Source organism: Haliotis rufescens, unplaced genomic scaffold (genome assembly GCF_023055435.1).
Source record: "Haliotis rufescens isolate VD_foot unplaced genomic scaffold, xgHalRufe1.0.p SCAF_18, whole genome shotgun sequence".
Classification (NCBI taxonomy): Eukaryota; Metazoa; Mollusca; class Gastropoda; order Lepetellida; family Haliotidae; genus Haliotis; species Haliotis rufescens.
This window is the reverse complement of record NW_025963868.1, coordinates 17,120,620-17,135,847: the sequence shown is the minus strand read 5'-3', so window position 1 is coordinate 17,135,847 and position 15,228 is coordinate 17,120,620. Positions and strand designations below refer to the sequence as shown.

The 15,228-nt window shown below is 38.6% G+C and overlaps 1 protein-coding gene across 1 annotated transcript; it reads right to left on the bottom strand.

Moving 5' to 3' along the window:
• Positions 1-483: 483 nt before the first annotated feature.
• LOC125381425 lies at positions 484-3,698 on the bottom strand. Its single transcript, XM_048397949.1, has 3 exons — positions 3,229-3,698; positions 1,491-1,558; positions 484-920 (listed from the first exon to the last, which is right to left on the bottom strand). The coding sequence occupies exons 1-3, from the start codon at positions 3,696-3,698 to the stop codon at positions 484-486; spliced, it is 975 nt and encodes a 324-aa protein (XP_048253906.1).
• Positions 3,699-15,228: the final 11,530 nt, after the last annotated feature.

Here is a 15,228-nt window from a genome sequence, read left to right as displayed (position 1 = left end):
TGATGCAAGGTATTAATGTACAGTGGTAAACACCTTTCACTCAAATTAACAAGATGTTCTCAGTAATTAATCCTCGATTAATCAGTGTCAACTCAGTTTATTGCCTATTACAGTGATTGACCGATTGGACTATCATGTAGGTACGATGTATTTACAGCAATCAAAACAAACAAAGCTTGTCAGTGTAGTTAATCTTCATTGTGTTGCAACTGCAGACAGAAACTGCTCAGTCCTAACTGTTGATCATGTCCGGTCAAAATTTAAGAATGTCCGGACAATACTTTTTAAAATGTCCGGAAAGCAATATTTTAAAACGGACATTTGAGATTCCCAATCGGACATGTCCGGCGCATATGACGGTTTCCGGACCCCTGATTTCAAGTCTCTTAACCAAGTTTGAGAAGATGACCAACAGCATCAAGGAACTCGATAGGGGTTTTCTGTCCTTGAGTCAACATGTCCTTAAGACGTCTCAGGCGATTTTCAGTCTCTCTGTAAACTCGCTTCCTGCTGTGTGGGGCGGCACCAAAGTCTAACTGTTTTTGTCCTGTCTGCACACTCAATCTTCTTAATCACTTCTACAAATCGGTAGATATTCGGGTGGCGGTGGGGTAAGGTTCTGTTAAGGCCATGGTGGAATCCCTCAAGATTGTTGTTGGTGCGAGGGCCGGCTGTCTGGTGGTGATTCAAGAGAGGTATTGGAAACCGAGCATCATCGTCAATTGATGACCATATAGTGATGACCATATAGTCATTGAAGTCTTCAGTTCTCAGAACTGGTGGAGTTGCCTGCTTAGCATCCAACCAGGTGTCCTGGACATCACGCAAGGGCAGGAGGGCAAGTCCAGCAGCTCTTCTGATCCAGGATCTTCCTTGTACTGTACTGCTAATCCAAGATCCTGTGTCTTCCGCCAGATCGCCTGACAATAAGGAAAAAAACAACCTTTGACGTCGGCATTCGGGAACTCTGTGTTGACGGCACGAATGGCAGCCTTCTCAAAATCCGTCTGGGCAGTGGCAGGAGCGAGGGGACGGTTGAAGATAGATAAGATAAGATAAGATAATATTTTATTTGCGTGTCACGCAGTATAAAAATACATACATTCAAAGTACAAGACAAAATATATAATACACCACCCGGCCGGCCGGTTGGCCTATGAGACACGAGAGATAAAAAAATAGCTCAGTTTTATATGAAGAGATTATGCTGGTATCGCTTAGTGAGATACTTGTGGATCAGAAGTGCACTACTTACAATGCAAGTTGAAATTTTCTTCTTTTATACATAGCAGTAGCAACTGCGGCTAGGGGAATAGCTAGACTGTCATTCTGAATAACATATATAAATTGGTCTTCTGGGGTTAAACTTCTTAGACAAGTATGTATTGGAGAAAACAAATGAGAATAGTCATATCGTAGATCAGAGTAAAATTCACATTCTGTGAGGAAATGTACTTCGTGTTCGACACACTGGCGGTCACATAACCTACATAAACGGAGGTGTAGTGGTGTCTTTGGACGGGAGTAGCGACCAACTTCAACCTCAAAAGGGAGAGAACTGCAGCATAGTTTTGCCATGGTACTACGTTGCTGTCTGTCTAAAACAGAGCGGACATAGGTCGACGTATTTAGAGTATTCTTAAAGAGTCTGAAAGTCCTCAGCTTATTCCCATGTTCATGACCAGTGTCATTCCATAAATCACGTGACCAACAATCGGCGTCCTTGCATCTCAAAGTGCGTGAGATTAGATGGAATTCACTAATAGAGAAATTAAACAAATCCATAGATGGAAGTTGTAGTGATATAAACATTGCGTTAACTGTCTTATCCCATGATTTGCGGAAGGTAAGAGACCAATTTCAAATCTGTGAAACAAGTCTAGATTGCGGAACAGAGTTTATCTTTCTCCAAAATCGGAAAACTTCTATTTTCTGTTTAGTAAGCTGAGCAGGCCAACCAATCTCGCCCCGGACAGCTAAATTTGGAGTATATTTACCCACCCCGAGAAAAAACCGACAAGCTTTATTTTGAACTGCGTTTATACAACTGAATTCTCGATTGCCAAAAATAACTGAGCCATATGATAAAATTGGTTGAACAAGATTATTGAATAGCGTATTAAATACGTCATATGGCATTCCTCCAAAAAGTTTAAATTTACTTATAATTACACCCAGAGCTCTACTCGCGGATTTGGCGATTTCTTTGGCTGTAGAATTCAAATTTAAGTGTTCTTCTAGCCATAAACCAAGATATTTGTATGATGAGCATGTGTCAATGTTGTCATTGCCACACTGAAACTCAAATGATGTTCGTTTCACAGATGGTGGCCGGTAATGTACTCCTTTAGTTTTGCTGGTATTAACTTGAATTCGCCATCTCTTACACCAATCAGCAACACAGTGAAGCATTGATTGTAATGAATGCTCATTTGGCGCAATTAATGCTATGTCATCAGCATACATCAAAAGACTGAGAAGACTACCACCAACGTCTACACCGCATTTTAGATTGTTTATCTCATGGGCCAGGTCATTAATGAATACTGAGAAAAGTGATGGGGACAAGACACATCCCTGCCTGACACCGCTCTGTATATCAAACCCTTCAGTAAGCCGTTTATTTACCAATACACAGGATACACTGTTGTCATATAAAGACTTTACAGCAGAATAAAATTTACCATTAATTCCCAACTTCATCAGTTTGTACCATAAGCAGTCTCGATTAACACGGTCAAAGGCCTTCATGGCATCAATATAACAGACAAATGTAGAGGACTTTGAAGATTTCCTGTTATTAATTACTGAAAACAAAGTGTATATGTGCTCAATAGTATTACGCTTACTTCGAAATCCATTTTGCTCCTCAGCCAATATGTCATTATCTTCTAGCCAACTTGTGAAACGAGAGTTTAGTATATCTGAATATATCTTACAGGGAATGGAAAGTAGTGATATACCACGATAGCCAAGGGGATCTCTGGAGTCACTACCCGGTTTCTTAATAGGCGTTATTATACTTTCATGCCAAATATATGGACAAACATTATTCTCGAAGCAGTAAGTAAATATCCAGTGCAGAATGTCAACAGAAGTCTCATTCTTAAGTGCCTCTGCAGGTATATGGTCACAGCCTACGGCCTTACCACACTTAGAGCGGCTAACAGAGGGTACTACCTCATCGCGTGATATAGGGGCCTGCAGACTGTTTACATCTACATCTACCTGAGGACTTCTGTTTTGAGTCGGCTGAACAGTCTGGTGTAAGTTGTGGTCTGTCTGTCAGGCAGGAGGGCGAAGACAAGTGGGCACATACAGGAACGACTTCTTGCATATATGATGTATACCTGGTTCCACAGATCTGGGCAAGATGTAAATGTTCCGTCCATGTATACAGTGTCTGCAGACTGCAAAGCTTGGAGTTGGTCATGGGTAGAAAATACAACAATCTTGTTGGCATCGCAATCAGTGAAAAGCAGGAATGGGCGGATGTCTGTTGTTTCAGTCCAGTTTCCTTCAAGTTGGACTTCAGCTCTTGTCTGTGGGAGTGCTGGGTTTTTCTTCCGCCTGTGTCGGTACAAGGCACTGCTCATGGATGGGAACGATGGCAGCAGCTGTGGCTGGTCTTCTGTAGCTACCTCACCGTTGTACAGGGTACGCATCGACATGGTTTCTTCTCTGGCCCTCTTCCTCATGGTACTGATGAATCTTACTCTACTGCTGATACATTTCTGATGAAGTCACCTACAGTGGTGCATCTGCCCTTATAAGTGGAGTCTACACACTTCCAGTGAATGCATGTCTGTCTGACAACATTCTTGTTATAACGATAGTCATCTAGGAATACCTGCACAGTACCCTTCTGTGACATGACATACTCCACTTTCCTGATACCAGCCATAGTGATAAAATGTCATCTGACTGATTTATAGGTTTTACGGCCGCTTCGCATTTATTGCATTTCGCGGACGGGGAAGTAAAGATAAATAGATTAAATATGAAAATCACCATACCCAAAAAACTGTAACTAGCCGGGGAGTAACCTAAATTATCCTAATGACTGTACTTCGAGAGTATTATTATTATGGGTGTTATTCTTGGGAGGAGACGTTAAGGGCCTTTACTATATTTTACAGGGGGACAGTGAGGTAAGGGTATAGCATATTGGGTAATTGAAGTTATGCAGTTGGGCTGCATTATTTAAATATGGGAAATAATTAAATGAAGAAAAAAACAAGGGTAAATGTTACAGCTGTATAGGCCAGTTGTCCCGGGGTCGTTGGGGGGGGCGGGGGGGGGGGGGGTTGTGACGTGGTTTGGTGGCGTGCGGTGTGGACTTGTTGTTGGCGCCGGCTGGCTTAACGACTCTATTGAGTTAGTGTATGGTTAACTGGGGTTATAGGCACGGACGTCGGAGAGGGCGACTGGTGTTGGAAATTTCGATCCCGATCCGAAAGTTTGGGTGTTTGTTTACTAGGGCATAGTTATGTTGTATAGATTTGTTTGGGAGGTTCTAAATTCGGTCTATAAGGTCGGCTTTGATGATGAATTGCGTTATTGCATTGAAGATGTAGATAGGGTTGGAAGGGTTGAAAAGTAGTGTGAGTACTGTGAGGTTTTGTTTATAGTTAGGAGGGATAGCCTGATAAAGTTCGGAGTGAAGGGTGTTATAGAAAGGACAGCTGTTAAAAATATGATATAAGTCTTCTGGTTGATTGCAATATGTACCTTTCCCGTCCGGGTGTCTGCCTTGTTTGTGTAGATTGTGGTTGAGGTTGGTATTTCCGCTGATGATTCTTGATATAATATTGTCCAAATGGTTAGAGCTGTTATAGTTGCGACATTTGAGATTGTATTGCGTAAAAAGTGTTTTGAGCCATTGCGAGTTAGTGTTTTGGATTATATTGTTGTAGTTTTGAAGTTTTATGGACTTTTTATATTTTTTCTTGATCTCCGCTTTGGAGGTATGGAAATAGATTTCTAATGAGGGCTGTTGGGTGGCTGTATTGGCTGCGATGTGTGCTGTGTTATTGCCTGGTATATTTGTGTGTCCCGGGGCCCAGAGTAGACTGATTTGTTTGTTGTTGTTGTTAAGTTGGTTGATGAGAGTAATAATGTTGTTGATGTTAGTGAGTCTGATAGTGAGTCTGATATTATTAGAAATTTTTGTTTTGATAGCGTGTATTGCTGTAAGGATATGGCTAATAGTTCCCCTGTGTTATTGTTAGTGAAGTTTTTATAGTGAAAGTTTGTGCTGACGGGGGGGTTGTTGGTCTATGTGTATTCCTAGTCCTGTTTTTCCATTGGTTTGGGATGCGTCGGTGTAAATGTAAGTGTGTGTCGGCCAGTTATTGTGGAGGTGTCTAAGGGTTGCTTCGGCCTTTTTTGCAGTTGGGGTGCCGGGGCTTTGTATGAAAAGTTCGTGGAGCGTTGTGTCAACTGGGGGGGATGGGAGGTCGGCTATGTTAAGCTCAATGGTTTTATCACTGAATCTTTTAATGTTACCTTGGGCGTTAAACAAGGATGCAAGTTATCGCCAACGTTATTTTCCGTTTATATTAATGATTTGGTGTTAGACATGAATAAGTTAAACTGTGGCATACCTATTGAAAGTTCTGTGTTATCAGTTTTGTTGTATGCTGATGATATAGCCTTGTTAGCTGAAGACGAAGACTCGTTACAGAAAATGTTAAATGTTTTAAATATATGGTGTCAAAAATGGCGTTTGGATATTAATTCAGACAAAACCAAAATCATGCATTTCAGAAACAAATCTGTGGCTAGATCTGAGCGAGTATTTTTTATGCGGCAAATCTATTATTGATTATGAAAGCTCTTACAAATATCTTGGTTTAACTTTTAATGAGCATTTAGATATGCACAAAACAGTCCAGGTACTGTGTAAATCGGCTAGCAGAGCTCTCTCTGCGTTGTATTCAAAGTTTAAACACGCGGGTGGCATGTCTTACGAAGTATTTAACAAGCTTTATAAAGCTCTTGTAGAACCTGTTCTATTTTATGGTGCTGGCATTTGGGGTTTGAATAAGTATAAGGAAGTAGAAATAATTCAAAATAAGGCTTGTCGTTTGTTTCTAGGCGTAAGAAAAAATGCCCCAGTTACTGCTATTAGGGGGGACATGGGCTGGTGTTCTGTGAAAGTGTCACAGCACGTTGAATGCTTTAGATTATATTTTAGAATTCAGAATATGCAGGCCCATCATCTCCCTCTTATCATTCATAATTGGTCCAAAATCCGATCACAATCCTGGGATAAAAAAATCGTAAACATTTTAGCTCACTATAATTTGTCATATTTACCTTATTGTGGATACAGCATTAAACAGTGTGTTGACCGTGTAAAGTGTTTCTTAACTGCTGAAGATTGTGATATGTGGTATACTGCGCTTTGGAATGACAAGAATAATCCAAATGGCAATAAATTACGCACATACAGAATGTACAAATCATCACCTACTGCTGAGCCTTTTTTATGTCATGTACGTTTTAGAGATCATCGAAGACTTTTAGCATCCTTTCGATGTGGTATTTTACCTTTACATGTTGAGACCGGCCGCTACGCCAAGCCACCTACCCCACTGTTGGATAGGACTTGTAAATATTGTCACGCCAATCCTACTAATGATCATGTAAATTATGTTGAAGATGAATGTCACTTTTTAATAGAATGTCCATTTTATGATGATTTAAGATACAACTTAGCTAAAGAAGCAACTTCAGTAGATAAAACATTTCATTATATGAGTAGTTTAGAAAAGTTTATTTTTATTATGAACGAAGAATCGCTCCAATGTATTTTAGCCAAATCAATTTACAACATGGTTAAAAGAAGGCAATTTCATTTTAAGCCAAGTATGTATGTATGTATGTATGTATGCATGTATGTATGTATGTATGTATGTATGTATGTATGTATGTATGTATGTATGTATGTATGTATGTATGTATGTATGTACGTACGTACGTATGACGTGTGTGTGCACGCACGCACGCACTCGGGGAGCGGGGGCGGCGCAACGCGGTGGGGGGAGTTAAGGGGGAGCGCACTGTTTAACTTAGGACTTTCGAAGTCAGTTGCCCTGTATCCTGGCATACTTGTGCGCTCCTCACTGAAACCGCCCACGGCCGTGCTCCGCGCCTGCATCACGAGGTATGTATTTATGTATATGTGTCTATGGATGTATGTATATGTGCGGTGTATGTTTAGTATGTGCATGCGCCTCCGTGTGGCTGAAAAGTAGCTTCACGTAGGTATGTGTACGTGAGCTACATTTTCTTTATTCTGTTTCAACTGAATAGTTTTATGATTGATATGTTTTATAGTGTCTCGTAGGTCATATTTGGTCGGATGTTATATTTTACTGTTTTGTATATATCTTATTACGAAGTGTATATAACATGTGACACTTTAATAAACAATATTCTCTCTCTCTCTGTATTGTAGGGAGGGGTGTGTGTGTGATATATTGCTTAGATTGTGGGTGTGTATTAGCTTATGTAGGTGGGTCATGTATGGGGCTTGGTCAGGGGATTTATTGAATTTGAATGCCGTTTGTTTGTTAATGTTGTCATATTTTTGTTTGAGTATTTTAAAGATTGGATTGTGTTGTGCCCCAGCCCAGTAGTTGAGGGGTGTCTGTTGTATTCTGTGTGTAATGGAGAGAGTGTTGGTCATGAGTATGGCGTGGTGTGAGGTACTAGTCCTGGTGCCGGTAGCTATTTTGAGGGCCTTATATTGAATTAATTTTATTTTGTTGTAGTTAGTAGTTGAAATGCCGCTTAGGACCGGAGCGGTGTAGTCGATTTTGGATTGAATAAGTGTTTTGTAGATGTTGAGGAGGGTTTGTTTGTCAGACCCCCAATTGTTACCTTTAATAGCTCTCATTAAGTTTAAATCTTTTTCACAAGAGTTGACCAATTTTGATATATGGGGGCCCCATGTAAGGTGTCGGTCAAATGTAACCCCTAGGAACTTAGCTTCTTTTTGGTATGTAATTTCTTTGTCATTAAGGTGAAGTTTGGGTGTGTAATTTTGCATATAATATTGTTTTTTGATGAGCATGCCAATGGTCTTTTTGGTGTTGATTTGGAATCCCCAGTTGGAAGCCTATTTTTTGATATTGTTTAAAGCAGATTGCATTCTGATTTTTAATAAATTGATGGAGGTCCAAAGGGAAACGTCATCTGCGAATTTTGCTGTGGTATTTTTTTCTTTACTTTTGGAATCTGAGAAGATGTCATTTATCATAAAATTGAATAGTGTTGGCGATAAGATGCTTCCTTGTGGAGTACCGTTTTGAATGGGGTGTGTGTCGGATAGGGTTTGATGGGATTTAACGGTGATGTGTCTGTCTGTTAGGAAAGAGTGAATGAAGTTTAGTATTCTCCCATTGATATGATTATTTTCGAGTTTTTTAAGGAGGCCGTTATGCCAAACCATGTCGAAAGCTTTGCTGAAATCTATAAAGATGGCCAGGGTGTATTGTTTCATTGATTGCGCAGTCCTAATGTCTTGTTCTAGGTGTAGAATGTGGTCTAATGTTTGTCTGTTATTTGTGAAGCCGCTCTGGTCCGGGCTTATCAGTCTGTTTATAGAGATGTGATGCTTAAGTCTATTATTGATAATTGATTCAAGGATTTTGCATGTATGGGAGGTTAGAGATATGGGGCAGAAGAAGTCTGGGTCGTTGGGGGGTTTGCCCGGCTTCAGGACTGGAATGATTTTTGCGTGTTTCCAGGTTTGTGGTGTTGTGCCTGTTGACCATATTTGGTTGTAGGGTTGAAGTAATAATTGTTGTATTTGAGGTGTGATTTTATTTAGTATTATGTAACGTATGTTATCGAGTCCTGTGGCTGCGGCTGTGTTTTTGTTATGAAGTGCATTAATGGTTTTATTGATGGGTAGATGGGCTAAGTCAGGGGGCGCTTTACGTAGGGGGGGGGGGGGGTGCTTTTTGATTGTTTCTTGGAATGGGTGGGGTGGGGTGGGGGGTAATTGGCGGTGCTGCTGGTCTTGGCAAAGTGGATAGCTATATGATTGGCTTTATCTTTATTGGATGGGCAGTTTTTGAAGTTGGGTTGGACTGATTTTCGAAATGTCCCTTTTAGTCATTTAAGTTTGTTCCAGATTTTTCTTGAATTATTTTCGCCAATTTTTGGGGTATTGCAGAAGAGCTGCCAGTGTTTTTTCCTGGCCGTTTTAATAAGCTGTTTAGTATGGTTTCTGAGATGAATGAAATCAGGGTTTTTTGTTGTATCCCGTTTACTTCTATTTAGGGCTCTTTTTCTTAATTTTCTAGAGTTTTGGATGTCGTCGTTCCACCAGGGGACTGGGTTGTGGGAAGGGGCGGGTTTGGTTGTGGGTATGCATTGGCTTGCGATATCGAATAGTGTGTTGGTAAGGTTGGTGTTGAATGTGTCTATGTTGCTGTTTTGTATTTTTTTTGGGTGGGTTTGGTTGCATGGTTTTGTAAAGAGTTGCCAATTGGCTTTTTGAAAATTGAATTTTATTTGCTGGGTGGTTTCTAAAGGGGTTCGTTAGTGAGTGAAGGGGGATTTAGAGAGAATTTGGTTTGTCAAATGTCATCATGATGGACTCTAGTTATATACTATAGTGTTAACCCACAATAAATTGAGTAAACCCAATTTAAGGTTCTAACTACTCTCAGCCCGACAACTTGTAAGTTGCTTTTCCTGCATACACATGAAACCTTTTGATCTTAAACAGTGTATAATTGTGATTTCCTAAACCAGTTAATTTCATTAAAAGTGATGGGTCTTTTTTATTATAATCTTCTTTATCTACAAATAAGTTGTTTTCATTAGGTACATCTGTAACTATTTAATCTTCACAAAGTACCCTTCCTTGCCTTTCTAAAACAACATCGAAAAGAAGCTAATGAGTCTTCTTAATTAAAGGAGGACTAAACCATTATAACAATGGGTAAACTCAATCAGCCATGACAACTCTCTGTAGATGTTTTGGCATGTAGACGTTTTGGCATGTAGAAGTTTTGGGAGTGAACCGTGACAATAGCTCAATTTGACTCAACTTGTGTGTCGCTCTCGCGTTAGATTTGCTAACGAACCAATTTAGGTGGGATTTAGTGCACAATGCGTTTAAGCTCCCATGTCTAATCCTTATGAAATTACATTAAGGGTTTAAAACAACACAGTAATCCATATCATGTTTCACATCACCACGAAATATGACACATAAATAAGATATATTTCTTCTTTTAATAACAAAATAAGATAATATAAAGTTTTGTCACTCTCGTTTTATTCACAAAACACACCATCAACAATGTCACAACAATGTATCATTTTACATTACTCCAAGTGAAGCGATGGTCAGCATACTCCATTCTGGATACGGCACCATCCATCAGTCGTGCTCAAGTTGTTAGTTCTTGGACCGTCGTTGCCGAAGTGGTTCGAAAGATGTCGCCAGTTGTCTCCAGTGGAGTAACCAAGGACCTTCAGTCGAAACACGTGCAAGACATGTCTTTTCAAGACACAGCCAAGACTGCCACGTGTCTCTCTTCTTATTGCATCGGAACATAAATCCATGAAAACAAAGAATCCTACCTCCACGATGGGATGGTATGAATTTGATGTCAACTTGAGCGTTTGCCATTTTGCAAGTAACTTCTCGCTTTTTAATAATGCTCATTTAATTAATTAAGATTGACACTGATTGAACATGCTACTATGATTGGCATGATTACCAAATCATAATTAATTACTGAGATGTGGTCATGGAGAACATACTAATCCTATTTTAAAACATACTATTCCTTTACGTAAACAGATTAAAACTTCAAAGCGTTACCGCATGTCGCTGACAAATAAGTCAGGTGTGACAGTTATCACAATATAAAGATTTGATATATGCCGACTAACACTCTTGGACGGGTCAGTGTTAAGACAACAGATCAATACACACGCTTCCTATTCAGTATGTACGTATGATTACATGGCTGTGTGTATGCATGGTATGTATGGCTGTATGTATGATTAAATGTATGTAAATTATGTATGTGTATTTATGTGTGTGCGTGCGTGTGTGTAAATGTATGTAAGCCTAAACGCTTCAGTCGTTTAAAGCCAGAAGGCAGAGGTATTCCCGGGAAAGAAGCCTACTCTCGCAGAGCTCACTAGAGCTGAAACTTCTCTCGCAGAATTTTTTTGGAGAAGGCGAATGGAGCAGAGTAAGCTTAGGGATTATCGGCTGTTGCGTGAAAACAATGCTTTTCCTGAGGCCTTAGAGTGCCCTGAACATGGAATCATATGTATATAAACAATACTTATGATATGTAAAACATGCTCTGTAATACCTAATTTGATATCTACTTATGTGGCCAAGAGTCTTTTTGAAATTTCATTTGTTTGACCCAGATATTCTATATTGGCAAACAAAAGCTATTCTAAGTGAAAAGTAATCTATAATGTAAATGGTTATTCTATGGATTGTACCATGGATAGTTTGAATTCTCATGTGTCCAATTATCATATTTATTCAAATGATTTTTTTTCAAGATAAAGTAATATATCACTAGCTTATTGCCTGTATTTGTTTTTGTGATTACCTTGTATTTATTTTTCCATATAATAGAAAATTATGGAAAGTTTGAGCGATCTGCGTGGAGTGAATTTCCATATGTGTGTTCTACTAAGTAAAAGTTTAATAGCCACTATACTTGTCATTATATTTATATGAAAATAACATAATCGTAACCGTTATAACTTCAGCTTTATTTTGATAGATTACACATGGAAATTGGACAATTTTAAAGACATTTATTGACCTTTTTGATGGACCTAAGTAGCCCATGGCCTAATATTTTTTATTATTCAACCCGACCTACCCCGTCGATGTAATACAGGACTGTGATGTTGATGTAAAACCTAATACTTGATGATGATGATAATATATGAATGTTAATGCAACAAGCGACGCGTGTGAAGATATATTGAATACGTTTGACACATTAACCTATTTCTACACCTTTTTAACGGTAAAATTAGATACACTTAAACGTAAGTAGCATATAACCGTTGAAATTAAAAGGTCTACAAGAAGATGTATTTCTTATAATAGAAGGTCCATAAGGGTATTTAGTATTTCGTTATGAAAAAATAGTTCTCTTGATATTCAATACTGGACATTTCCCCACAACCCACTTTTTGTTTGTTTATGGTAAAAGTTAATAAGAGGAGGTTTGGTGGGGGACTAGTGGTATCTTTTCAGAGGGTGTTATTCTGGCATTACCCACTATTTACTGGAGGATATTGGAAATGAATATACTGGAGACTGTCATGTTGTCTGACTACAGATAGGATTTGTTATCTTAACAATCACTGGGGGTTTCACATTAGAGGTGATTTGTACACTTGCCCAAATGATCCTGCTGAGTATTGGTGCTTAGTGATGTCAAATGGAATATTTTATTATCAGAGGAAATTGGTGGTGAAAACTTAATACCATCTATACAGTATATCTTCAGGATTTTTAGCCCTTTCTTTCTCTGTGTGTAATTCTGATTGAAAGAAGTCACTCAACCAGTTCTTTCATTCCATGGTAAAAAAAATCAGGCTTGGTTAGAATCCGTGTTTATCTCCGACAACTTCCCACTGGTGACATTGTAGTGAACTTGAGAAGTGGAGATGATTTTTTATATTCATATTATTATAATCTGTCAAACTATACATAAATGTGTGTGTGTCATACAATTCAAAGGGACTGTTCCCTACACTCATCAATATCATAATGAATGAACATTAGTGTATTGTGTGGATTATATAAAGCTCTCACTAAGTATATGTTTTACATGCATGACAGATGGGATTAAGGGAGAAATGAAATATTTTCTTGAACGTTTCCAATAACTAGTGGAAGAAATTGGAAATGGCTGACCTGTAGATAGCGTCAAATCCGTGATGGATTTGACAGATCTCACAGGGTAACATTCAACAGGCTCTTTACCTTGTGATCATGTTAACATTTTTTCTTAACAGTTTAGAAAAAGAGAAGATATTTGAAGTGAACTACATTGAAAAATGAGAGAAGAAATTAATTGTCATATGTTTTTTATCATAAAAACTCTCTGGTCAGTAAACAACAGTTGTTATTTTAGTACTTTGAAGAGGAATCCCAAACCTTCTCTTACTCTGTTATGATATATAATGTCAAAGTGAAAGCAAAAAAACCATTAACGTGCAACACAGCATTTTCCATGGACTTGTTTATTTGCTATTTTGATATACATGTGTTCAGATTGATTGAAAAATATACAATATCAACTATAAATTTCTTCCGTGTGTGAATGCGTGTAATACTTGCATATTGGCTCCCCAGTTCTCATAATGCTTCATATGAAAGCAAAATTGTGTGTTTGATTAACATCATCTCTTATGTCAGTGACTGATTTAAACCACAGCCAGTGTCCCAACGCTCGTAAATGTTTCGCCCTCGGGATCTAACGTTATAACATTTCAGGTCATAGACATCTTCTGATACACAGCAGATGCGTTCTGGTCATATTACCTTTCGGCTCCATAGTCTGTACTGTCTTAAAATTGACTTTATTAGTCTTCGGATGTTACGTCTAGTACACACAAACAAGACCGTTTAGCCTATATAAGGAATGTAGCAGGCAGTGGATCTTCCAGTTGGCTAACTTACTGTTGGTAATATCCGTTTTCTTTTAGCAAATAAGAGGATAGTTAGTAACAAAATATACGATATACAACGCATATTTGCACAACTATCACCAAACCATTCGACACTGACACCGCATCAAACCCCGCGGTAGACTGGACACAGTTATGTGCTTACCGATTAGATATACCCTACCGACAGGGTGGGGATTGTGGTTCAAAGCGAAACAGACAACCCTGTCTGTTGTCTAATAAATGCTGGGCGGCGCTTTTGATCTTGCCTCTAACCATGCATGAAGTAGGAGTAAACGATGACCAGGATGGCCTTGAAATAAACAAGATTCTTCTTGTTGAATATCAAGGTACCAATTCATCGGTCACGTGGTTTTCTTATGTATCCAGTGTATCTACAATTAACTAGAATGTTTCATATCCACCAAAATGTATATGCGCCAGTGTGCTTTATCAACACATGTATAATGCTTATTCACGCTTGGTGTGCCAGACTGAAATTGAACATTATGATAGCGTCAGCAGGGATAATAGAGGTCATAAGACGTGGCATAAGAAGATCATACATAAATATGTTTAAGTTACGTAGGCAGCAGGCTAGATTATTTACAGCAATACAGTTCAAATATTGTGTTCAATAAAAGAAAACGTTGATTTTTAACACACTTATTTTTGTACTATTAAACAAACTGTGGACTTTGGAGACATTTTCGCTTATTGTAATGAGATCAAGGTAAAAAGTCATATCTTTCTCTGAAATCCACGGGCATAGTTTCTGTCAAACATAAGAACGTAATCAGGGCGGCCAGCTTTGACTTGTCGTGTGCCTTAAAGTTAGTTTAAACATGTCAAAAGCGATTGACCCTACAATATAGGGTCATTTACTCCAACGTTCTAACTTTCAATTGTCTTAACAGGACCATATCGTTTGTTTTATATCGACTGCCTGTCTCTATGTCTTAAGTTGTAATCAGTAACTGCGGTCCAGATTTATTTAATTTATTCATCTATTGTTGCAAACTTGACTGATTTGTTTACACAATAAAAATTCTAATTGATCATGCACTACTAAGGCAGTCAAGCACCTGTATAAGAAATATAAAAGCAGCCATGTTACATGTAGTCCCGAAAGCTGGCAATTATTTCGCCACAATATAACTGAAAAAATGCTGATGTGACGTGACATATAAACTTACCCACAGACAATACATTTTTTCCAGAGAGTGTAGCACAATTCTATCAAAGTTTTATTGACAATTTGAAAAAGTATAATAATATAACAGTGCGAAAATCATTATGTTTTTCTTCAAGTTTTATCAAAATCAAATATATTCTACTACTTTAAGTTTCACATTCCCAAGCCAGTAAAAGCTACATAGTTTACAGGACGTCTATCATAATACGTAACGCTTGGAGATGCAAGCTGTCGAAACCAGTCAAACGAGCTGGCAGATGCTAATCAGCTAGCGCTATTGAAATTCTAGACCCGGCTGACCAGATTCAGACACAGCTGACCAGCCAATAAACAATTAA

Coding starts and splice junctions, on each gene's coding strand:
- LOC125381425 (XM_048397949.1), bottom strand. CDS start 3,698: ATGAGGAAGAGGGCCAGAGAAGAAACCATGTCGATGCGTACCCTGTAC. Junction 1,559..3,228: donor CTCAAAACAGAAGTCCTCAG/GTAGATGTAGAT, acceptor ACTATGCTGCAG/TTCTCTCCCTTTTGAGGTTG. Junction 921..1,490: donor ACCACTACACCTCCGTTTAT/GTAGGTTATGTG, acceptor CCTTATTGTCAG/GCGATCTGGCGGAAGACACA.